We start from the raw sequence: 26,406 nt of genomic DNA, 5'->3' as shown, positions 1-26,406 counted from the left end.
AGACATATTTTGTGTCCATAAAACTCTTTGTTCCTATTTGAAGGCATCAAATATTTATTAAACTCATACACTGTGCCAAACTCAGAATGTGCAGGATTGGAACTGCTCACAATCCTTATGATTAGTTGCAGCTCCCATTCTTGTAATGATCATGGGTTTGCGTTTGTGAAATGTAGGGTTAAGTAATTCCCTTCTGGACTGATTCCTCTGCAGTTACTCACTAGGATATAAGTGTCTGGGTGGTGGGATGAGTGGCTGGAACCACCATCTGCTATCTTCTCACCTAGATGTGAGCTAGCCCTGGTTTGAGAAGCTATAAAACTGGTGCTCATGAAACCAACAGGCCTTGTGAGAATAAATGTGTGACCCTGATCTTTGTTTCCTACCTTTCCCTTAGGGAATGTTGCAGGTTTGTTTCCTCTTCCTTCTCCATGTGCTGTGTGCCAAGCACAGAAAGCCTCAGTGACCAGCTACTGAATTAACCAGAATATGCATGAGAAGAATGACATTGGAGAAACAGCAGTGTGGCAGTCGGGGCATGGGAAGCAGTCCTGACCCCACTCTTACCTAGCCATGCGCAAGTCCTGGGCCCTGGCTTCCTCAACACTGAGGCAGCAAAAGCAGACTCAACAGTCACCACAACCCCTGTTGTGGCAGCATTCTCTCTTCCTCACACGGACAGATGCTTACGTCGGTGGCGAAGGCACTGAGGGGCCAAAGAGCTTCCCGGAACATCAAGGGAAGACTGACTGACAGCTGGTAGAATAAGTGACAAATATCCCTTTTCTTGGAAGACAATTTATGCATGCTGAAGTGGGAGAAATGTATTACTATGAACACTGTCTTACTCAACTGTGTTGCATAGCTCAGAATTCAATACAGGTAGATTTAAAATAGTCTTACATACAGAGCAGTATAAAAAGTATTGTGGATTTCTGAGTGTCCAGGTTGGATCCTTGACACTTAAGCACATCCACTTCTGTTATGGTTCCCTCTGGCTACATAAGCTTTGGTGATTTCTTAATGACGAAGTGAGTAGCTTGTAAGCGAGGCTGAGAAACAAGAAGAAGTCCTCTTTGGCCATCTGGTATATTGATTCAAGTGAACACCACTCACTGGTCACCTGCGGACCAGATGTGGCCTACAGGTGTTTCATTTCGCCAAAAGAAATATTTTTCAAATTGTAATGGGTTGTCAACATTTAAAAATCAGGTTTTTATATGGAAATATGGATTTTGTACTTCTGTTGAAATACTGCAAGAACTGGAAATCTAACAATTTCTGAATGGCAATGACTGACCAGAGCTGAGTCACAACAGCTCCTGTCAGAGACCGAGGGTTCTCTCCAGTGGCCTCCGTTATATGACACAAAGAGGGGTTCACTCATTTCCATTCCTTTCTGGCTGCAGTGGGCACCTGTGTTTGCCACCTTTCTCTTAAACAACAAGGAATTGCTGAAGCAGAAATGCACAGCCAGGGAAGCACCTGATTTTCTCTCATCTTTTTCCTCCTCATTAGCATCAATAATTAAGTTTGGGACTGATTCTTTTTATGTCTTCATAGCTAAAGTAAAAACTTTTGTTAGGAGCTAGTAGATACTTCCCACCTCTTCTAATTCATTTTACTAAGCATTAAGATAACATTCCTGGATGGGCACGGTGGCTCCCACCTGTAATCCCAGCACTTTGGGAGGCTGAGGCAGGTGGATCACCTGAGGTCAGGAGCTCGAGACCAGCCTGGCCAACATGGTGAAACCCTGTCTTTACTAAAAATACAAAATTAGCTGGGTGTGGTGGCACATGCCTGTAATCCCAGCTACTTGGGAGGCTGAGGCAGGAGAATCGCTTGAACCTGGGAGGCAGAGGTTGCAGTGAGCCGAGGTCTCGCCACTGCACTCCAGCCTAGGCAACAAAAGTGAAACTCTGTCTCAAAAAAAAACAAAAAAACAAACAAAACAAAACAACAACAACAAAAACATTCCTCAAGGAATAAGTTATCTACTTTTGAAATATGGGTGGAAGAGATGAATAGGTATTTTACTGTTGACCAAAATGTGTCAGCAGTCTTTGTGTAAGGCGAGGAATCCTCTAGTCAAGCAGCACTGTTTCCTGATCTACAACTAAGAAACAGACTTTTCACCAATAGCCACTAAGGAGAAGAATGGAATTGACTTTTTCTTGAGTGACTGACAAAGATTAACTTTTCAAAATAGGTCATTCAACAAAGTTTGCAAATACTAAATTTTGACTTCATACATCCAATGAATTTTGATGATTATTCAGAACGCACTTTAGTATCTCTCCATGCATTCGGTTTTTTATTATTACCATCAGCACCATTGCATGGAGCCAGAGACAAAGATCTTTGGAGAAGGTGCCAGATCTGCCTGGGTGCTGCAATGGGCCCTGAAGTTGCTCTACTGAGTCAGTATCAGAGAAGAACAATCACAGACTCTTAAACTGGCAAGGACCTTAGTCCATCAAGTCCAAAATAATCCAGAAAGGGATCCTACAAAAACGTGCCTATCACTGGCCATCTAGTTTCTGCCTGGAGAACTCCTGGGACGAGAGTTTGGCATGTCCACCTTCACTGTATGTCTGTATATTACACACGATGAGATCCACACAATGATGGTTAGGACTTTAGTGACTTTTTCTTTATGTTAAGTTGAAATCTGGCTCCCTAAAACTTTATCCGCAGGCACCAGTACTTCCCTCTGAAGTAATAGAGAAAACACATATAAAGTTGCCAAGAAGGTCTATGTATCCACTTTGAAAATTCATTCAGACCCATTTACTGTGCATTAAATATAGGGTTTAAAATTGCATATTGCATTATTGTTATTATTATTATTTTTCAGTTAGGATCTTGTCTTGCTCTGTCACCCAGGCTGGAGTACAGTGGTGCCATCATAGCTCACCACAGCATCAAACTCCTGGGTCAAATTGCATATTGCATTATTTTAATTGTTTTTGATCCTCTTTCATTGTTTACAACATTTCTGTTTAAAAAAATTAAATCAGTGTTCACACTTCCAGGTCTTGGGAGCATGCTTTTATAAACGAGGGCAAAAAAAAAATGTCTTAAAGAATATTTTGGCTACTCACAATATGAGAAGGCAGCTTTCATTGTAACCTAAAAATGGCGTGTGTATTAACTTATTTTCCAGGAAGTTCTGGAGTAAGATTATGACCCTAACCTAGGTCTACATTGGCCCCAAAGTATAGCATGGTAGTGCAGCTTTTATTCATCCATTCAAAAATGCTAATTTATGGAGGACACTATGTCACAGCTCTTGCACTAGATGTTAGGATCAAAGTGGTGGGTCAAACAAAGTTCCTGTACTCACTGAACTACACACCAGTGGAGAAGATGGGCATCTGAAAACATACACAGAAAAATCAATGGCAGGAGTGAAACGCGCAAGAGAGAAAACAGGATGAGGAGCAGGAAATAGGATGGAGGAGCAGGATGAGGGCTAGAGAGCAATTAGGGTGGGGCCTTTGAGAGGGTGCCAGGGAGGCATCTGTGAGCAGAGGCATGGATGAAGTCGGTGGCGGGGTGGGGCAGGGGGGCTGACACTGTCACTGGCTTTGGTCCCTAAGGTCCCTACAAGGTTGGACTGGGTCTTCTTGCCCCCTGAACCCACAAAGTGAATATCGCAGTCTGGCACAGTGTCAGCTACACATAGTCTGGGCTATGGTTTGAATGTTTGTGTCCCTCCTAGATTCCTCTGTTGAAATCCTTACCCACAAGGTGACAGTGTTAGGGGGTTGGGCCTTAGGGTATGATTGAGTCATGAGAATGGAGGCCTCTGAATAGGATTAGGGCTTTAATAAAAAAGGCCCAAGGGAGCTCCCTTGCCCCTTCCACCATGTGAGGATGCAGCGAGAAAGCACGCCCTCACCAGACACCAAGTTGCCTTGGCCTTGGGCTTCCCACCCTCTGGAACTGTGAGAAATAAATTTCTGCTGTTTAGACACTGCCCAGTTTATGGTATCTTGTTACGGCTGCCCGAATGGATGAAGACAGTCTACTATAAGGCTGTTGCACAGATATCAGTGAAACAGTCTTGCCTCTGGGAGCTCAGCACCTGTAAGGGAGATGGACAAGATGCAACAGTGTAAAGGCAAAAAATGCCCTCAGAGCCCCAGGGAAGGAGGAAGCGAGGATGTGACCAGAGAAAGTTTATGAGGTTGAATCTTGGAGGTTGTATCAGATATTTAAATAAGTTGCTAGTTTGACAGGTACAGAAATAACATCAGGGAAGCTTGAGACATGTATTCCACAGTGGCCTTTAACTGGAAGCGCCGCTGTGGGTCTGCAAAGGCTTGCTGTGAATTTCCTGGAGGGTGATGGTGATTAACAAGAGGCTGTAACTTGGACCTGTATCTCTTAATTAGTAGTTTACATTTTGTAGTCACCAAAATGGTCTTACTGTTTCCTTTGATTGAACTGAAAAGCAAACGCTATACTTTGACTTGAGGAAACATTTTAATACTAACAAAACACTACTTTTTTTCTGTATATATATATATGTGTGTATATATCTGTATATGTGTGTATATATATGTATATATATGTGTATACATATATATACAGAAAAAATATATATATATAAGTTCACTTAACATTTCATTTGAAAACTGATTGTGCCTCTAAAAGTGTTTGAAAGCTCTGATAGAAGAGTAGTGTCATTACGAGGCTGGATAAGTAGGATGTGGCCGGATTGTATGCAGCCTTGAATGCTAGGCTAAGAGTACTTTAATTTTCCTACCTGCCAATCAATCAGTCAGTCATTTCCCTCTCATCTATTATCTGTCTATCCATGTTGGATCTAGTTGCAAAAAGGACTGAAGGCAGATAAGGATGATATGAATGCACAGATAAAATAAGCTTAAAATGAGTAAGTGAGGGTATCAGAACAATGTAAAAAGAAAAAAGAAAAGACATTAGGAAAAAGATTAAAATATAAAATGTGTGCTATAAAGACCTACCCACATATGCCACACATTTCATGCTAAGCTCTCTAGCAGCCAACACAGTCTAGGGAAACACAATTCACAGCCCATTAGATAGGTTATGAAAAGCTCAACCACTCCTGGTGTTGAGACCAGAGGAAAATTTATTCCAAATGACCCTCTGCAGAGAACATCTTGAAGTACAGTAGCCAGAAGGGCGTCCCCAACACCGGCCTTAAGAATATGCTTTCAGTAAACATGAAGAACCCGTTTCATGGGGCCAGTCTATATTAAATTAGTTGGTTCAGTTAACATGTGTGAGCCGCTGCTCCCTGCCTGTAATCTTATATAATTTCTAAACTTGAATTGTCAAGTTTTATTAGGAGGTATGTATCGTTAGATCTTTTCCAAAATTCTTAGAATTACACTCATTAGGTTTCTTTTCTCTAATGACTCAAAAGCATGGGGAAAGTTTTTTTTCCATCATATCTTGATTTATTTTTTTCCCCTTCCTTCTCCCCAATCTCTCCTTCTAAAGCCTCTACCAAGAGATTACATTTGTTGGTTCTATTTTTCATAGCTCTCAAGTGTTTGAATGTTCATCTTTGTCCAGTTCTTGGGTCTTCTGGGAAGCCTTTTGGTTGTATTTTCTAGGGCACTTTCTGGTGTTGTTCTGTTCATAATTTTGACCAAACAAGAACGCTTCAGGAAGTGAAGGGAAGAAGCACTAGAAATAATTAAGAAGACTTACTCATTTACGTCAGCGTGATCCAGGCTTTTGAGGGCAACTGGGGTATTTGACTACTTTACCTATTCAGTTCTTCTTCTGAATTAAAAAAATTTGTTTTGTAAATATTGGAAGTCTTGAGCAGTCAGCTTCCTTCGTTTTCACAGCAGCCCACTCTTTACCGCTCTGTGTGGTAAAGGTGATGCCTTCTGGAATCTCTCGGAGGACATTTACAGTTGGTCTGGCTGCAGCAAATGGACGAGATCTTTAAAATGCTTCTCCAGGGATTTCCTCCCCAGGTGCTCGGTCTGAGGCCTCCCTTTTGCATGTCCCGCGTGCTGCAGTGGTGCCCTGTTGGCTATTCTCTCGTCCAGGTGGGGCCCAGGCTGTGGACACATGGATTCAGCAGCCATAGAGCCATTCCCTCCGTGAATGCAGATTCCGATGCCAGGTGGAGACAGGGCAGTGATGAAGGGATGAGGGGGCCTCTTGCAGTGCTTGGGGCCTTGGCTTTGTGGCCACCTGTGGCGCAGCTCCCCTTCCAGCCCCACCATCCACTCTGGAAGTCTCCCTGGCCAAGTCTCCTTTTGTCTTAGGGGCAAAAATGGGAGGCAGCAGCGTCTACTCTGACAGGTGCTCCACAATTCAGAATTCTAAAAAAACAAACTTCTTTTTGGTCTTCATTTTGTAATCATGTCTTTTGCCAATTGTGTTACATTCCCTTTTGTCTGGCTTTCACTTTAACAGTGAACCATTTATGTTTACTTTACAAAAATTCTTCAACATTCTAGTCCATTGGGGCCCCTTCCTAGTGGCCCAGTGGCATTGTTTTATTTTTTAATTTTTTTTTATTTCTTCTATCATTTTACTTAGAAAAAAGAGAAATGTATGTGCTCTGGAAGCCATTTTGAAGAGAGATATTCTTTAGGAAATACCATCTGGTCATATTCAGGCAGGAGCAAGGTGAACTGGCTAGTGGGAAATCTCACAGGAAAACTGACCAGTAACAAAACGGCTTTTATTACCCAGAGCCGGGGCAACAAGGATAAAAGGAATGGACACATTCTAGAGGCATTATTTATTGAGTTGAATTAATTAATTAATTAATTGATTGATTGATTTATTGAGACAGAGTTTCACTCTTGTTGCCCAGGCTGGAGGGCAATGGCACGATCTCAGCTCAATGCAACCTCTGCCTCCCGGGTTCAAGTGATTCTCCTGTCTCAGCCTCCTGAGTAGCTGGAATTAAAGGCACGTGCCACCACGTCTGGCTAATTTTTGTATTTTTAGTAGAGACAGGGTTTCACCATGTTGGCCAGGCTGGTCTTGAATTCCTGACCTCAGGTGATTCGCCTGCCTCGGCCTTCCAAAGTGCTGGCATTACAGGCGTGAGCCACCGTGCCCGGACCCATTATTTATTTTTAATGGACATTTCAGATGAAAGACTGCAGGACATGGCCTCTGATGTAGAAAGGCACACTCGTACCAGCTTCAGCATACCTGCCACTGCCCAGGAATGGGAAAGGTGTTGAGTGGGAAAGTGAGAAGCTTCTTTTCCATGGAAGGTGTTTGTTTGGTTGTTACTGAGGAGGAATATGAGTGGTTTGTGTGGTGTCTGGTAGCATTTACTGAAGAGTGTGACACGTTCCAAAGTATTCATGTCACTTACACTAACAATATAACCTGCCTTGAGAATCCCTTTCCTTGTTCTTGGTTCATGCAGCCTCAAAGGGAATGGCTCCAAATGTTTGAGAGACTGAACAGATGTTCTTATAAACACACCAGCAATGCTCCAAGGAGCTTCAAACTGGTTCTAAACATTCACTTGGACAAATTCAAAATTAAAAAGGGCAGCTGAGGTAAATTCCTTGGAAATTTTGATATAAGAGATGTCTAGAGAATTAACTAGTTTGTAGAACCAAACCATTTGTTTTCAAATTTGCTGTTGGGAGTTAATAGCACCCTACATGTTTGAGGCTAATAATACAGTATTATCAATGAAGATGCAAACTATGTATTATTTTTCTAGCTCTGGGACTACTCATTTACGGTTAGGCATGAGTTATTAGCAAATAATTTGAGCAGCAGTAGAATATTTAATTCCTATGTTGGGATCATGCAAAGGGTGCGCCTGCTTACACTGTTGATCCAGCACTCTGAAGGGGTGTGAATCAATATCACCCCTGAGCCACTCTGGAAGGATCTGGAGATTTCTTCTCCCTCATTCAAAAGATGTATGACAGAAGAGGTGCCCTTCAGTTAGAAACCCTGGGCAACAGCCTCCCTCAGGAGAGTTTCCATGACAGCCATTTCCATCCCTTCAGGTAACCGAGTCTCAATCTGTGTCTCTTCATGCATGTCCTTTTCTCTTCTCTGAAGTGACATGCTGTCACTTCTATTTTGGCTGGCCATAATGCTTCAGGAGTCTAGGCCCTTAAAAAATAAGCCCCTTCACCTCATTCTGCATTACAAGGTGAGTTTTAGGATAAATCTCAAACTTCCAAATGTATGTCATCTTGGATAATATGGAATCTGAAGTCTCACCATGTGGAGGTATTCATTCGTTTCAGGGGATTACACCAAACATCATAGATGCATGGCATGTGGCTGCCACCTGCTCCCCCACAACTGTGGATGACATGCATCACTAATCAATCAGGACGTTCATGACATCATCCATCAATCACTCAGGACATTCATGACATCACCCGTCAATCACTCATGATGCTCATGTCATTAATCACTCAGGATATTCATGACATCACCCATCAATCACTCAGGACATTCATGACATCACCCTTCAATCACTCATGACATCCATGGCATCAATCAATTTCTCATGATGCTCATGTCATTAATCACTCAGGACATTTATGACATCATCCATCAATCACTGAGGACATTCATGACATCACCCTTCAATCACTCATGACATCCATGGCATCAATCACTCATGATGCTCATGTCATTAATCACTCAGGACATTCATGACATCAGTTACTTGTGACATTTATGACATTAATCATTCACTCATGATGTTCATGACATCATCAATTGATCACTCACGATATTCATAACATCGATCACTCATGATGTGCCTGACATTAGTCACTCACCCATGTTTCATTATATCATCACTCATGACCCTCATGACATCATTCATCAATTACTCTTGAAGTTGCTCATATTAATCACTCACTCATGATGTTCATGACATCATATATCAATCACTCATAATGTTCATGACATCATAAATCACTCATGATGTTAATGACATCATGACTTTCGTGACATCATCCATCAATCACTCATGACTTTCATGACATCATCCATCAATCACTCATGATGTTCTTTCCTGCTGAGCCTGCACTTGGCCTCAGAACCCTTCTCATCCATAGCACTGCAGCCAGCGCCTTCCCAACAAGTGGAGCTGGTTGGCTGATTCCTGTTTTTCATCTCTGCCTTACTCACTGCTCTGACTAAAACCTGGGGAAGAGTAACAAGCACCTTAGTATACATATTTGCATGACACCTTAATAGCACCTTCGTGGACATTTCCCCTGGTTAATTATGTTTTCCAGCGAGAGGATGTTGGCAGGGCAGCTGGGAGCTCCGGGCATCTGAAGGCATGGAGGGGAAAGGACACAGCAGGAGGAACGGGCAGGTGCTAAGACAGCAGGAAATTTACTTCTTAACTTCTGCCAGGAACCAACTGAGGACCACGGTGGACACATGCACTCTGGAAGCCACCAGGTACTCATTACCATGCCTGACAGTTGATTTAATGTTTTGTGGCTCTGGCATCCATGGCCGCTTCTGGAATTTGCTAGTGTAAGTGCAAGATCTAGGGGTTCCAACCTAAGCCTGCTGAGGTGCTGGAGTGCCCACTAACATTTGGGAAGGGATACTGCTTCATTCACTTCATGAATGTTAGCCAACCCCAGCCTTGGCCCCAACTTTTGGATACTGAGTGGGTAAAAAGTGGATGTGTAAGAAACTCAAATGATTACTAAGGTGATGACAATGATGACAACAATTATGATAGTTAACACTTATTATTAAACACTTACTATGTATCAGATGCCATGGTAAGTACTCTACATGCACTATCTAGGTTAATCTTCAAAACAACCTCACAGGACAGGTACAGTAGTGCCCCATATCCACCAGGGACATGTCCCCAGACCCCAGTAGATGCCTGAAACCAAGGATAGTATTGAACCCCATATATATAATGTTTTTCCTGTGCCTACATACCTAATTATAAAGTTTCATTTATAAATTAGGCATAGTAAGAGAAGAACAATAACTAATAATGAAATCGAACAATTATAACAATATACTGTAATAAAAGTTATTATTAATGTGGTGTCTCTCTCTCTCAAAATATCTTATTGTTTGTAATATTTTCAGAGCATAGTTGACTCTGGGTAACTGAAACCTCAAAAAGTAGAACTGTGGATAAGGGGGGCCTGCCATGCTGTTATTCCTCCGATTTTCAGGATGAGGGTGTGGAGGATTAAGCAAGGTTAACCAAGATGCCCAAGGTCCCGAAGCTGTAGGTGGCAGAGTCCAGGTTTGAACCCAGGTCTATGGTTACATACTCCATAGACCTCCCTTATTGCCATTTCAATCTCCCGTGATTTTGATAATGATGGCAATGATGGTGATGACAGAAGATCTTGGGGAATATTTAATAGTAAGAAGAATAGTTATCAGAATTGAGTCTCTGTATTTTAGGCTCAGGTAATAATATTTTGGTTCCATTCAACTTGGAGAAGGAGAAGCCTATCTTGAGAAGGAGAAGCCTATCTTGATAAACCAAACTGCTAAGTCTAAGACCAAACTTCTTGAAGTCTGGAAAGTAGCTCCCTAATCACAGCTCAACACTGAAAGGGGCGGGGGTGAGAGCCCAGAACTGTAAGGGATTCATGAACACAGACTGCCCCATTCCCACTCAGAGCAGCAAGTGACTGCAATAATTCCATCCTCGGCTTTAGGAAAAGGAAGTTTATTTGGTTATTTTTAAACATACAAAAAATGTTTCAGTAGGAAGCAGCAAATGGCCAATTCATACACGGAACTCATTTTCCTGGTGGCATTTGGACATTTCTTAGAAACAGGATTGATTGAGTCCTTTTCAAAAACTTGAAGGAAAATAAATCATACTCTTGAGATTCATTCTGAAGAGAAAAATCCAGTTCTCTAAACAGAGGCGAGGACTGTGAAACACAAATTATGTGAATTGGGCACTTTGATTCTGTTGTTCAGTGCCTCTGACGGTTGAATTTAGATGGGTAGGAGAAAACCCTACAGAACTTGTTATAGCTCTATGCCACTTGACTGTGAATTTTGCATTATGACAGGGAAGAAGTATTCCTAGAGAGAATCTATATTGGAACTGCTCTTCTTTCTCTAATATGCTAGAGTTGCTATCCAAAGATATGGTAGTATCACATTACTTCCTTCAGTGATCCCTCTTGCTGCTTCCAGAATGCGGTGAAGCCATTAAGAACTGTCTCTGGCACAGTCTAGTGTGGCTGCCCTTAATTTTGTGTTCCTGAGAAAAACAAGTTGAGCACTCTTTCTTTCTTATATAAGAAGGCAATACAGGCCTTAGAAGGGAGGTGTTGTGGGTTTAATTAATGGTGTCCCCCCAAAAGTTACACTGAAGTCCTGACCCCCGGTTCCTGTGAATGTGACCTTATTTGGAAACGAGGTCTTTGCAGGTGTAGTCAAGTTAAGATGAAGCTACGCTGGATTAGGTGGGTCCTCATCCAATGATTGGCATCTATATAAGAAGACGGAAATTTGGATGCAGAGACAGAGGGGGAAGACCACATGAAGACAGAGGCAAACATGAAAGCAATACATTGGTAAGTCAAAAAATGCCAAGGACTGCTGGCAACCATCAGAAGCTCAAGAGAAATGTGGAACAGATTCTCCCTCACAGCCTCCAAGAGAAACCACACTGGCTAACAGCTTGATTTTGGATTTCCGGCCTCCAGAACTGTGAGAGAATAAATTTCTGTTGGTTTAAACCATCCAGATTGCGGTAATTTGTTACAGCTGTCCTAGGAAATGAGTCCAGGAGGTGAGTACTTTTTTTCTTTAAAGATGGAATTGGGTTTATCCAGGACTAGAAGGTGAGACCACCCAGCCTTCCCCTGTCCTGGGCATGCCCAGTCATCTAAGACAGCTGAAGACTGAGTTCCTGTCACAGGCGTTGTTCTGGGGGTGAATACACAGCCACTTTCATGTTCTCTGACTTCTCATTCATCCCTCCTGGAAGGGGATGAAAATCAACCCTGCCCTGAAAGTCTTGGAGAATGTGTAGGCGTTTATCAGGTAGTCAAAGACAAAAGCATGGAAATGTGAAAAATGATATTGAGTTTAGGGAATTCTAAGTAGATATATTTACGCTAGAATATAAATTTCAAGGAATCAGAAATGGGAACATAGTCATCAACTGTTATAATATAATTAGAAATGTACTTTTCAGGCCAGGTGCAGTGGCTCAAAGCCTGTAACCCCAGTACTTTGGGAGGCCGAGGCAGGTGGATCACCTGAGGTCAAGAGTTCGAGACCAGCCTAGCCAACATTGCGAAACCCCGTCTCTACTAAAAATACAAAAATTAGCTGGGTGTGGTGGTTGGCGCTTGTAATCCCAGCTACTTAGGAGGCTGAGGCAGGAGAATTGCTTGAACCCGGGAGGCGGAAGTTGCAGTGAGCCCAGATTGTGTCGTTGCACTCCAGCCTGGGTGACAGGAACAAAACTCTATCTCAAAAAAAAAAAAAAAAAAAAAAAAGAAATGTGCTTTTCAAATTGTAAAGAACTTAACAAATAGAAGATTATTTCTTTTGCTACCTCTCTCACAGGGTCATTGAGAAGACCAATTAAGTATGTATGCCAAAAGCTGCTTGGTATATTCTGGAAAATTCTCATGAAAGGTTACATCATAATACAATATTTAGAATATAGCTGGCTTCACTTCCAGACAATAGAGAGGTGGACAGAAACTCTCTGTATTACATAGATAGGTGAGTTTCCACAAGGTTCCACTGAGTCTGGCTTACAGCTGATCCCTCGCACAAGTATCCAGGGGTCATCTGAAACCCATGCCCTTTAGATATAAATATTGACACTCAGAGATGGGATCCAGTGAGGTAGTGAATGGATATAGTGGCTATAAGCATTTCTGAACCTCTATTTATATATTCTATTTGAATATATTTTTAATGTAACTGTGCAAAGTAGAAAAATAATTTATGGGTTTGTATGTACATTCAAAAATTAAGGAATTGGCCGGGTGCGGTGGCTCACACCTGTAATCCCAGCACTTTGGGAGGCCGAGGCAAGCAGATCACAAGGTCAGGAGATTGAGACCATCCTGGCTAACACGGTGAAACCCCGTCTCTACTAAAAATACAAAAAAAAAAAAAATTAGCTGGGCGTGGTGGCGGGCACCTGTAGTCCCAGCTACTTGGGAGGCTGAGGCAGGAGAACGGCGTGAAACCAGGAGGCGGAGTTTGCAGTGAGCCGAGATCGTGCCACTGCACTCTAGCCTGGGCAACAGAGTGAGATTCTGTCTCAAAAAAAAAAAAAAAAAAAAAAAATTCAGGAATTAACCTAAAATAATTATTATTTAAGTTAATAATAATTATTATTAATCTAAAAATAATTTATAGGTTTGTATGTACAATCAAAAATTTTAAGGAATTAAGAATTATAAACATAAAACATAAACATATAAGCATACAAATGTCAAATATTGAGAAGCCGCAGAAGAAATGTTAATGAAAAATTAGAGAAAGCACACATTGATACTTCTAGATGGAACTCTATAATGATGTCGGACAAAATACACTGTGGAAGAAAAACTGAACATTAGGAGAAGATCAGTATGCCAAAGGACTAATGAAATAGAAGTACTGCTTGCAAACAACTGATGAGCTACAATCAGCTATGATTACAATGGACTGAGTGTTTATGTCCCCCCCAAATTTATACATTAAAGTCCTAACCTCCAACGTAATGGTATTAAGAGGTGGGGCCTTTGAGAGGTGATTAGGTCCCAAGAGTGGAACCCTTGGGAATGGCATTAGTGCACTTATAATGAGGCCCCAGAGAGCTCTGCCACCCTCTTTCCCACCACATGAGGATACAAGGAGAAACTGGTCATCTGTGACCCAGAAGAGGGCCCTTACCAGAATCAACCATGCTGGTACCCTGGTCTTGGATTTCCAGCTTTCAGAACTGTGAGAAATAAATTTCTGTTGTTTATAAGCCACACAGTCTATAGAACTTCACTACAGCAGCCCAAATGGACTAAGACAATAAAGTTATATTGCTGAATATAAGTTATAATACTGAATATAAGTTACAGGATAGGTCAATATCAGCTAAACTTACCAAAAACTGTCCTAATGGAAGGCCCACAGAAAGGCAGGAAGAATGATGAAGTCTATACAAAACAGTTATAATTTCATGATTTTATACCCAGCCCTTATGTCCTAATGTGGTTTGATAGCCTATATCTGCTCTCAGGGACATGTCTTTTGGCTGGTTGGTATCCATCTTGTCCTAGTTGTTAAATACTTTGACTATCATCCCTTCCTATGCCCAGACAACCTGAACTACTTGCACTTCCCTCCCTGTGTGACGGGTTGAACAGTTTTGAATGTGGGCACGTTTACAGATTTTACCATAGAGAAGCCTCTCGTTGCCAGTACATTTATCCTCAACCTAAAAAAGGAGGATTTTTTTGGTTCTGGTTGCAACTAGAAGACTAAGTTAATTTATATAATAAAATGCTGCAGGAGGAGGGAAGGAGAAGGAAACAAGAGTCTCTAATGCTAGGAGTGGAGATGTTATTTTTGTCACAGGTTTCCAAGAATCTCTCAGAATAACTTGGGGTGTGAAGCAAACAGGACAGGACATGAGCATTGACTAAACGTTGCTCTAGACTACACATCTGGGTCCATTTTAATATCTACTGAGAAATGTGGAGAAAAGTAAAATTATTTTAAATTATCTTTGTTTATTAAATCAGGTTGCTTGTATTCACTTGATCCTGATTCACATGATGCAAAAGAGTCCATCGCATAGTCTTACAACATTTCTTATGCTTTTTCTCAGGCTGTACCTTCCACTTGGACAGATTTTTCCCATTCCAAATCCTACCTACTCATTTGTTTCAAATGCCACCTCATCATTGACACCTTCCTTGAGTCTTCTCCTCCAGCAAAATGCCCCAAGCAATCCAAATGGGTATAATCATTTTCTTCTTTAAGATTTCATAGCAATTTATCTTCTCATCCCTTAGGCAATCATCGCCAATGCCTGCTCAGCTTTCCCCATGGCAGGACGAGGCTCAGCTTTAGGGTCTGCTAAGTCAGTTATCACTGGTAACTACTTCCAGGTTCAAAGAGTTGGCTGCTCCTGTCTCCCCATTTACTTTGTTGTCTTTGTAAATTTAAACCTTTTCAGAAAATCTCTTTTTATAAGTGGGATTTTGGTTATCTCCATGGGGAAAGTTTAATCTGGGCATTCAAAAGTTACTTTAGCCAGAAAATAGCTTATTATGTAAACATTTTAAAGAGCAATTTTGTAGAGAAGAGGGCTAGTTTATGTCTACCTTAAGATGAGGCAACAGGCTAAATATTTAAATAGATCTTAAGTGATTCAGGAAACCCTAGCGTGATAATTTCATAATGACTGAGTTCAGTTTCTTAATCAACAAAAGAAAGGCAGGGTGGAGACTGGATTAGATGCTCTGAGACCCATTCCTATTAGGCAGGGTGGAGACCGGATTAGATGCTCTGAGATCTATTCCTATCTTCAAATTTTAGGAATCTGTTTGATTATTATAGGGATCCAGGCATTGGCAGGAGGAGCATCGCATCCTTTCTGAAGATGAGATTGTGGAGGTGCCCAATGGGCCAGGTTAGTTGTGTGTGTGTGACCCAGTGTGGCTGTACCTGGGGTCCGGGTCAGTCATGTGTGTGTGACCCAGTGTGGCTGTACCTGGGGGCTGGGTCAGTCGTGTGTCTGACCTTGTGTTGCTGTACTTGACTTGTTCTTTGCTTCTGTTTTCCTCCCAGGTATCAACTATGGAGTCATCTCTTCACAATAACTATTTACAGACCACAACACAAGCCTTGCAAATACATAAACATAAAAAGAAATATGAATCTCCCCCGGGACAGAAGGCCAGTGACAGACTAGAAATCTGTACAGGAGCCACCCTACAGTGCTCTCTAAACTTTAACACTTTGTCCAAACAGCCTCCCAACATGGGGCTGTGTTTCTATCTACCACGGGCTCCGTGTTTACATCCACCATGTGGGAACTGGAACTTCCCTGCCTAAATCCATGGCCATGGATCTCCTGGGAGGGCCTTTTTGATTTCAACCCAGGGCTGCAGCTTATGGAAACTGAACCATAAAAGCCTTTCAGTTGTCAGAATGAGGCATCCAGACTAAACTTGAGCTTGAACTTAGCAGGGAGCTGTGACCTCCAAAGGGAAGCAGCGAAAGTGTTTGTTAAGTAAGGGCCAGGTGAGGTGGCTTTTGCCTGTAATCCCAGCACTTTGGGAGGCCAAGGCAGGTGGATCATTTGAGACCAGGAGTGTGAGACCAGCCTGGCCAACATGGCAAAACCCTGTCTTTACTAAAAATATAATCCCATGTAATCCCAGCTACTCGGGAGGCTGAGGCAGGAGAATCGCTTGAACACGGGAGGCGGAGGTTGCAGTGACCTGAGATCGCACCAGTGCACTCCAGCCTGGGCGAGAGAGCAAGACTCCGTCTCAAACAACAACAACAACAATAACAAGTGAGCTGCTGGATTCTGGATTCTGGATTCTGGATTCTGGATTCTGGATTCTGGGAGGGTCGCCATGTGGAGCAGACGTTAGTATGTGTTAGGAATATGACCGAGCAGCTCAGCCTCAAACCACTATTGAAATTTTTTTTCTTTCTCCTCTCCTCTTCTGCCTGCTCCCAGTCTCAAGATACAACTTTGAGACAAGCTGCGTATGTGTTACCTTTCCTCTTGAAACACAGCCTCAGAATGTGCTGTGTCCTCCACTCCCTTTCTTTTCCCATTCTATGCTCTCATGCCTTATGCACATGTATTAACCCAGATGCTTGTGGGACACACACCACGCTCTCTTATCTGATCATGTGTTTTCTTAAAACCTCCAGGAGTCAGATCCTGATAGGACCCAGATATCTCCAGAATTCTTTCTTTAACAAAAGATTACTTCAAGGCTGATACCCACTCATGGCTGAAGAGTGACTACAAGGCCGACTGTGATTAATTGATAACCTGGTAGGATCCACGATGGTGCCAGCCCCTTCACCAAATGGACAATAATTAAAGAGGGGCCACTGCAGCCAGTCACACCCCTTGGCACCTCCTAACCCCCCAAGCTCTTCTGCATTCCAAACCCTTCCTCTTTTTTTTTTTTTAAAAAAAAAAGAAAAGAAACCCTGTATTTCCTCCACAAATTGAAGAGTGGAATTGCTTTCTGCTCTTCCCCTTGCTAGCATAGATAATAAAGAAATATTGCTCCTTCATATCACAACTCATTATTATTTTGACTTCTTTCCATGAGCGGTGAGAAGCCAGACCCTTCTTGCTGGTTATAGTAAGAATATGAGAAATACAAATCCATACTGTCACTGTCTTGACCAGTGCAGACCTCAGATCCCAAAGGCTCTGCCTCCTGCCTAGGCCAGACCAAGCCCCTCTGGCAAATGACCTCTGCCCCTGACTCAGGATCTCCACAATGGAGGCTCTGTCACCTTTCTCATTCAACCATTGTTGTTTGGGGCACTCTTCTTGAAATCTACTTCAATTTTTCGCTTCTGTGTTTGATCATGACCTCCTGTGTGTTGAAGCTGCCTCCTGCTTCTGAGACAGGATTCTGGATTCTGATTATGTAGCTCCTTGTAAGACTCTCTGGCTCCTAGTGGGTCTGCTTGTCACATTTTCCCAATCCCTATGCCCCGTTAATCCCTGTAATTTCCCAAGTTCTTATTTCAAGAAGATCCCGCCCTAGGAGACAGGTGTCACTGGGCTAGGAACCGGGAGATCTTGATGCTGGCCCTCTCTGTATCACTGGCTCACTGGGAGTCAGGGAATACACTCAACTTCCGGCTTAGGGTTTGCCATCTGATACACGAAGTGGGTCAGTTAGATCTTAGGTTCTTTCCCCTACAGCACTCTATGATTTCAGATACTTGGTGGCCTCCTTCTTGGGATGCAGAGGAAAGAGGAATTTGCTACCATTAACTTTGAGGGAACTGGGGCACTAATTTCAGTCACACCCCCTTCATCCCTCCGTGGTCTCCTTGCTGTCTTAGAAGAATGTCAGGGGCTGAGCTTGTGTTGAGCAAGAGGCTGAGTGTTCCTTTTCTGTGGATTTTCAAGATTTTAAATGTCACTGATAAGAAGAGAACAAAGTCATGAAGTCATGAGCTCTCTAGTAGCTAGCAAAGCTAGCAAAGACATTGCTCTGATAAAAGTTACTCATTCTCCACCTATGGCTTAGGGGATTGAAACTCTGACTGAGGAGCAAATTGCTCCTGATCTCAGTCTCTGCCTGTGGCATATTTTCATTCTTTGAGGTCATCGCAGGAGATCATATTTTGTTACGACCATATTTAGGATGACTTACCTTTCCATGGGTTCATATCATATCTTTCCAAGATACAGACAAGCAGCAAAATTATCCTTTGTATCCCGTATGCAACATGGCCTACTCTTTTGTGTATGCTGGTTGGTGTGATCAAACTCTTGCAGTTTGGGATAAATTATCAATGAATTGGGACATAGGGAAATATGTTTCTGAGACTTCTTTAACATAACCTCAATCCTTTTTTCTTATCTGGTCATTTGAGATGGAGTCTCACTCTGTTGCCCAGGCTGGAGTGTAGTGGTGCGATCTCAGCTCACTGCAACCTCTACCTCCTGGGTTCAAGCAATTCTTCTGCCTCAGCCTCCCTAGTAGCTGAGATTACAGGCATTCACCACCATGCCCGGCTAATTTTTGTATTTTTAGTAGAGATGGGATTTCGCCATGTTAGCCAGGCAGGTCTCGAACTCCTGACCTCAGGTGAATCTGCACACCTTGGCTTCCACAGTGCTGGGATTACAGGTGTGAGCCACCGTGCCTGGTGATATTCAATCATCCTTAAATATGATTGAAAAGTTAATCTTTGAAATTGTTTTCCTATCTTTATTGATGGATTGATAGCTTTGGCTCATCGCTGTGTAGGATATTTACCCCTTCTAGCTCATGGGACTATTATTTTTTGTGGACGATGGGAGACAAACTGTGAGATTACCAGCACAGTGTACACAGAACACTCTGATAAGCTGTATACCTGTATGAAACGTAAAGTAGCCCCACTGCACCAGGCTTTGTGGGGGTCCAGTCATCTTGCACCATGACCAATGTTATCAGGTAGGCGGGATCCTCACCTGTTCTGGAATACGTTGTGCTCCCACCACAGCTGCCACCCCCTCCCTGCAAGTGTGCCCACCCCCTCCCTGCAAATGTGCCTGCCAGGGCTCTCCGCCCTGATGGGGTGGCAGGAGCTGACCTTCGCACTTGAGCAGGAAGAAGTCCATGCTGTGGCTGAAGGAAGCGCTGAAGTAGGTGCAGTTCTCAACCAGGTCGCAGGAGAGGCACTGCCTGTTGAAGTTGCCCACCGTGTTGGCACTGAAAGAGCAAAGGACGCAAGTGTGAACGTGGGCGGAGAGGAGCTGCCCTCCACGCTGGGTGCCGCAAGCTGGTGGGCTCTCCCCATGAGGGTGATCTGCGGAGCCCTGCTACAGACTCACCCCAGGCCTTTCTCCCTCTGTCTTCCTGCTGGAGCCCCTGAGACCACCCAGCTCCGTTTCCACCTTCCTTTGCTGGTGGGTCCCTCCCACTCTCAAGAGCTTTCAGCACCCTTGCTTGTGGGAGGGCCGGTAGGCGGTCACCTACGCTGCCTTCTCCAGGCTCTGCAGGTGGCCTGGTGTGAGGAGCATGGAGCTGACTCAGCGTTATGATCTGACACTCTATCTGCATGTGTCCTGTCTCTCTGAGTGGATGGCTAGCAATTTGAGAACAGTACACAGAGTGACATATCTTTAAATTCTCTGGAGTTCCAAATGCTGGCATGGGAGCAGGCAGGTCTCCTTGCTGCATCAGTGGAATTGAACTCTGGCAGCTTCCAAAAGCCACATTCCCTGACAGAGTGAAACCTCGAGAGCTCGTGCTTCCCACTCAATGGAGCTACACAAGTGGGAACCGGCTTGAAGATGTTACCCGGAACCACTGTGGTCAAGTGTCATTTCAAGTCAAGAAGGCCTAAAATGTGCTCCCTAAAATGGAAAGATCCTAAGATACCGGATCTACCTGGAAGAAGTTCTTATCTGAACATTTTGCCCCAGGAGGGTCCCCTCTAACCACAGGTTTCAATACGAAGTCTGTTGTTCCAGGAATAAAGACATTTCACGGGAGAGAGAAGACAACCTTCTCATTCTGTAATTTAGAGGACAGGGGCCACAGGCAGCCTCTCATGTTTATTAATTGGTGACGTGTATTTCAGTTTTCCTAGTAGACACGCGGCGACGATGGAACATCTACACAGAGAAGCACATCTGTGACTCTCCCTCCACTGGCTCCCTCATGCTGACCTCATCCTCTCTGCCTAGCTGCCAATGGCTGGGAAGGGAGGCTGCGTTCACCAGGGGTCTTCCCAATGTCCCAGCAGTGGGGCAGGGGCAACAGGCATTGGCTCCATTTAGACAATGCGCCACTGGCAGCAAGCCTCAGGTCTGCCCTGAACAACACCCTCCTCAGCAGCCCAGGTGCCTTTAGGTGTAACTGGCTGCAGCCCTCCCATGCAGAGGCACGGGGGAGGCAGCAGACACCCCCTCCTCACCTCTGTGGCCCTGGTAGAAAGTGCCCAGGGCTAATCTCACTTCACAACCCAAAGCCTCCTTTAGTGAGAACAGTGACTGGGCAGATGACAGGACCAAATGTAGAAGAGGGACACACCCTAGAAAAAAACCCAGTCCCCCTCCTGGGTTCAGGGCACAGTGTCCCTGCCCTCTTTGAGGTTTGGAAACTTGTCCAAAGTCACACAGTTGGGCTGTTGAGATGGGAAATTGCCTTTAGGGCCTCATCATAAATATGAGCCTTCTACTTTATAGCCATAGAATATTTGTGATTAACCTTTTTTTTTCTAATCAAATTTCATCTATCTACCCTGATCCCAAATAACTTTAGACTGCTTCCAGACTGAGGAGCTTCAAGATCATGCTCCCCATCTTCCTCAGGGCAGAGTTCCCCAAAGCCAGCGAGCTACAATGCCGGACAGCAGGGCCGGCCTCCTCGCACTGACCCACGGGTTCATTTCCAAACCACACTCTGCTCCCTACAAAAAATCGGTGGCCAGGCAGGGGGGGTGCAGAATTCCTCTGAGGTGACATTGAATAGAGGCGAAAAGGAAAGACGGGTAAAAGTCCATCCGTTAGCCGAAGAGGCAAGTGGGTGACGGGAAAACCCAAGTCAACAACAGCAGAAAAATTAAGCTTCAAATGTCTCAAAACTACCCCTTTGGTGGCCTCTGCAAGTTTCATTACTTCTCTCCAGACTCTACAGCTACTCCTCTGTGGTGGGGTCTGTCTGTGCTGCCCCTCTTTCTGAACTGCTGAAAAGGTGCAATTCTTTAAAGCCTGGATGCCCTCCTAAGGGGGAGAGCCCTGTGCGCAGGGAGAGCCAGAGTTACCTGTAGAGTTGTCGTCTCCGAGGCAGGTCCTCTGTGCTCAAGAAGTAGCTGCAAAGATCACCAAGGTGCACAGGGTTAGTTTGCTCCAGGGCACGTCTGCACTTCACATTCCTGACACTACCTCTATGGACACTCCTCAGGGACTGCCGCCCATGGCCTGCAGGGAGTAGCTCCCCTGTTCAGGTCCAGCTACACCAGTGGCCAGAGCAAGGGGTGGCCAGACACCTAAGGGCTGAGGGACACCAGTGCAGATTCCATTGGCTCCGGGTGCCCCCTGCACTGGCCTCTGCTTCGTGGCCAAAGGGTACTGTGGTTGGGGGTGACACACACCTGAATGCGGATGTGGAATTCTTTTACAAGATCACTCACCGTCTGAAGGGCAAGGAGCTGAGCCCATTCAAGACAAGTTCAGACATAGAGCCTGGCCCAATAAATAATTGTTGACTCATTGTCACCTAAGACCTCCCAATGCAGAAACCTTGGCTCTTACCCCGGGAGCAGGGAGGTGAAACTGCATGGCGGTAAAGTCCTCTGAACTGGGCTCCCCTCATCTGAGCCAAATCCACCTGCTACCAACTGAATAACCTGGAGCAAATTACTTATTTTTGTTTTCATTTACTTATTTTTAAAATGGGGAAAGCAGTAAACTCACCTCATGGAACTATTGTATTCAATGAGATAATGTCTGTAAAGCACTTGGCTTAGTGCCTGGACTAGTAAAAACTCAGTCAACATCAGTACTACCCCTACTATTGCTGCTAGCGCGCTTCCCCTCACGGGCTGGCTGCAAGCCTAATTCTGTCCTCAGGATGCCGCAGCTCTGGAAGTTGGACTGTTGAGACGGGAATCTACTATACATTTTCATGAAGAAACTAGGAGTCAGTGATGCTGCCTGAGGAGGAAAGAGGAGGTCTCCTGTTCTCCTGTACTCCATGAGTGTAATCGACAAAAAATAACAAACGTGTCCCATTGGCCAGTAAGACGGGGCAGGCCCCTAGTTCTCACTCACATCTTATTCCCCTTCTCGTCATAGGCTAGGATCTTGGTCACGTCCCAGTCCCCAGAGGTGATGGACTGGATGTTGTCGTTGCTGCTGTTGGGCTGAAACACACAGACATGGCATCAGGAGCAGACACCGGTGTCCCGGCATGGCTCTTCATCCTCCAACTGTTTTGGACACCAGGTGACAGGGGCTGCCATTCTCTCTGTGGGAAGGACTCTCTGCCCCTTCTGCCTGCTCCTCTCCTGGGAGGCAACATCCTCCGTGAAGCTTCCTGACCAACCCCAGGCCCACAGCCTCCCCGACCCCTGAATGTCACTGGTGGGGAACAGTGCCCTGTCCTCTTTGGTGACATGAATCACTTGGACCTGGCCTCCAACCACGATGGAAGCATCTCAGGAGGAGAATCAATGCTTTATAGGCCTTTTTCATTTGTAAATCTAATTAGTGGAGCCATTACTGAAGGGGGACCAGTGAGAGAGGAAAGAGACAAATGCCTGGAGGTGGATGAATTCAGGGAGCAAAAAAGAGAGAAGAATAAATGGAGGGAGAAAGGGCGCTCTCTGCTGCCGCTAACAAGGATGGTTTGGACCTGCATTGCCACACTACACTTTTTGCACGCATTGTCTTTCCTTATGTGCCCCTTGAGCTAAGAAGAATGGTAACAGACAATGGTAACAACAAACGGTAACAGAAGAGAGAGACAGGGCCATCTAGGCGGGAGCAATGTTTCAGTGGGGATTTGAAACGGGCAGCTGTTCTGGATGGCAGGTGCCCTGGGAGGTGGGCGCAGAGCATGTGGAGATTAAACTAGGTGGAGGACCCACAGCACACACTCTGGGGGCTGCAGACTCAAACATGGGGGTTGGGGGGCAGCAGGGCCTGGAGGCGCAGAGAGCATGCAGGACAGGCTGTGGAGTTTGAGGCAGGTTTGGAAAGGGAAGGCTCTGGGGGCCCCCCGAGGGGTTCCTGGGGACCTGTAGGAGGTGGTGCCTCATGGGCGGTGCAGGAGACCTGCTTCCTGCTGGAATGTTTGATAGGGCTCTGGGCAAATGATGGCAACTTGGACAAATACAGAGACTGGGAGCCAAATGAAAACACTGAAGCATTTATAAATCTTTTTTTGTTTTTTTTTTTTGAGACAGTGTCTCACTCTGTCACCCAGGCTGGAGTGCAGTGGCACGATCTCAGCTTACTGCAGCCTTCGCCTCCTGGGTTCAAGCGATTCTCCTACTTCAGCCTCCCAAGTAGCTGGGACTACAGGCAGGTGCCACCATGCCCAGCTAATTTTTGTTTCACCATGTTGGCCGGGCTGGTCTTGAACTCCTGACCTCAGGTAATCCACCTGCCTCGGCCTCCCAAAGTGCTGGGATTACAGGCGTGAGCCACCGCACCTGGCCAGCATTTTAAAATCTTGATCTAAGTGATGTAAAATAGTAAACAGGAGAATTTGGATGGTAGAATGAGGACCATAGGAAAAAGCAAAGGCAACAGCTTGCAGACATTCTGTCAGCTGTGTCATGAAGTGCACTGAGAACAAATTGCTCCTGAACCTCCGAGAGATGCCATTTCCATCCCGCAGCCCCCACCCCGATCCCATCCCAGGGGTCCCGCAGCCCCCACCCCGATCCCATCCCAGGGGTCCCGCAGCCCCCACCCCGATCCCATCCCAGGGGTCCCGCAGCCCCCACCCCGATTCCATCCCAGGGGTCCCGCAGCCCCCACCCCGATTCCATCAAAGCTGCTCTTAGGGGGGATGTTCTTGGATTTTCTTTTGAAATTGCCTTTGGGGCCTCATCATAAATATGAGCCTTCTATGTTATAGCCATAGAATATTTGTGATTAACCTTTTCTCTAATCAAATTTCATTCATCTACCCTGAGCCCAAATAACTTCAGACTGCCTCCAAAACTGAGGAGCTCCAAGATCATGCTTCCCTTCTTCCTCAGGGCAGAGTCCCCCAAAGTCAACACCATGGCAGCCCCGTCCTGCAGGCGTGAGGCTCCCTGAGGTGACCTCTGCAGGAGACGGTGACCCCGGGATGTCTACTTTTGGTCCTAGATACACGTATATTAATCTCTGAGGCTCCCTACCCAGGGATGCTCCGTTCCTAACTCACCAGACCCCAGAACCAGTGAGTGATGGCTGGTAGCGGTCACATAATAAAATAATACCTGCATCCAACTCCGGGTGGAGATAGGGCGGCGTGGGAGGCTGGACCCCTGAGGGACGTTGAGTGCATGGAGCCATGCCTCAGGGGGTTGTATGTTAAGCAGACCCCCAGCAGAGGGAGAAGGAAAGAACCCCCAGCAAAGATGGTCCTCTAACATCCTCAGCCTTACACTGAACAGGGGACCCCCGGGTCTCTGCTGACCTTGGCAGAAGCGTCACCGACATTCTCGCACGTGACCAGACAGAGCAAGGCTCCACCAGGCCTGATGGGAACCTCCACACTCACCAGCGCCATGCTCTGCCCTGCCTTCGGGAACTACCTTCAGATTCCTTGGGGTCCTCGAAAACGCAAGTGTGCCCAGCCCTAGAGGCTGTCACCCCATGGCCTCTAGCAGGCCAGTTTCTAGTTCAGTCCTGGAAACTAGCAGGACTTACCTGGGACGAGGACACCGTGATGTGATAGAATTTCCCTCGTCCTCCCTGGGGGATGGCTCTGATGAAGAAAAACTTTCGGCCATCCTTGGAGAACACAGGTTCTTCATTCTGTGGACAAAGGCCACGGATGAAACCACAACTAAAACATCATTTATTTTGAAGAGGTTGAACCAGGATAAAATACACCCCAAGATACATTTTCTATGTGATTTCTAAGGAGAGGAACAGTTGAAATAATAAGTGCTTGGTGAGGCCGTCACTTTCCTTGGGAATCATGAGTCAACTGTTCTGTTTTCTAAAAGAAGAAGGAGGAATTAAGAGGCTACAGCCCCAGCAGTGGCAAATAAAAAGGCATCCCTCAGTCTACACAGCACCGAGACAAAGACCAGCCCCGTGTGCACACCAAGCTCACCAGTGAGAACAGGAACTCTGCTCTCAAAACTCAAAAGTGGGTGCTTCCCTCTCAAATTATTGCCCATTGAAACCAGAGTGCATTGTGAGATTTCTCCAGTGGCATTTATTATATATCAGAAAAAAACATAATTTTCAACAATCACAAACCAGATTTTGCCTAAAAGCAAAATCTATTCTTTCAATCCTGTCTTTTCTTCTTATTTAATACAATTGATTTCATACTGAATAGCCCATCAAGAAGGCAAGAAAAAAAGAAAAGAAACACAAGGACAAATGCCACAGGTTCTAAAACGCAGGTGGGAGGGGACAGCAGTCCCAGGGACGCGCTCCACCTTGGGCTGCACTGGATGCCAACACTTGCTTGGATCTACTGTCTCTTTTCCCTGGAAACAGAATCAGCATGCCCAGTTTCCCCTGGGGGAAGGGTTCTGGGCTGGATTTAGGGCAGGTGTCACCACCGTCTCTGCCTGGCTCCCGGACAGTGAACAGCCAGCGGCCTCAGCCTTCCACCAGCCCACAGGGTGGCTGTTGCTTTGATGGGCGAAAAAGGATTTTGCTACTGCGGTACCCTGGCCTCTCTGAAGCCCAAGTTTGAAAGTTTCCATCCGTGAACACCAATTAGTTGGTTGCGAGACGTATTTTCTGACTCAAGGAGCTTCACACGAGTGCGGGGATGAGAACAAATGGTAAATAAACCCCAGCTGGCACAAGCAAAACTCATTTCCCTACAGTGAGTGAACCCATGCAGATATGATATACCCAGAGAAATAAACTAACATGTGATTAAAATGACATTTAATCTTCATGAATATTTGCAATAAAATGAAACCTTTAATCTGCAAACATTTATTTTTCTATTTAGAGTTGGAAGCATGGTATTTAAAAGCAGAGGAAACGGAAAAACC

At 44.9% G+C, this 26,406-nt stretch overlaps 1 protein-coding gene across 2 annotated transcripts in view; it reads right to left on the bottom strand.

The window, feature by feature from the left end:
- The window catches only part of DPP6 (dipeptidyl peptidase like 6), an 865,911-nt gene that overhangs the window by 73,686 nt on the left and 765,819 nt on the right, over nt 1-26,406 (bottom strand). For both annotated transcript variants that reach the window (XM_054495448.1, XM_054495449.2), the window contains exons 13-16: nt 25,088-25,195; nt 22,490-22,581; nt 21,481-21,528; nt 19,303-19,421 (exon numbers count right to left, since the gene is read on the bottom strand). In XM_054495448.1, the coding sequence (XP_054351423.1) occupies nt 19,303-19,421; nt 21,481-21,528; nt 22,490-22,581; nt 25,088-25,195 (367 nt within the window). The remainder of the gene's footprint in view (nt 1-19,302; nt 19,422-21,480; nt 21,529-22,489; nt 22,582-25,087; nt 25,196-26,406) is intronic.

This window comes from Pongo pygmaeus, chromosome 6 (assembly GCF_028885625.2).
Source record: "Pongo pygmaeus isolate AG05252 chromosome 6, NHGRI_mPonPyg2-v2.0_pri, whole genome shotgun sequence".
NCBI classification, from domain to species: domain Eukaryota; kingdom Metazoa; phylum Chordata; class Mammalia; order Primates; family Hominidae; genus Pongo; species Pongo pygmaeus.
Note: the sequence above shows the minus strand (reverse complement) of the source record. Positions and strands in the feature narration are given on the sequence as shown.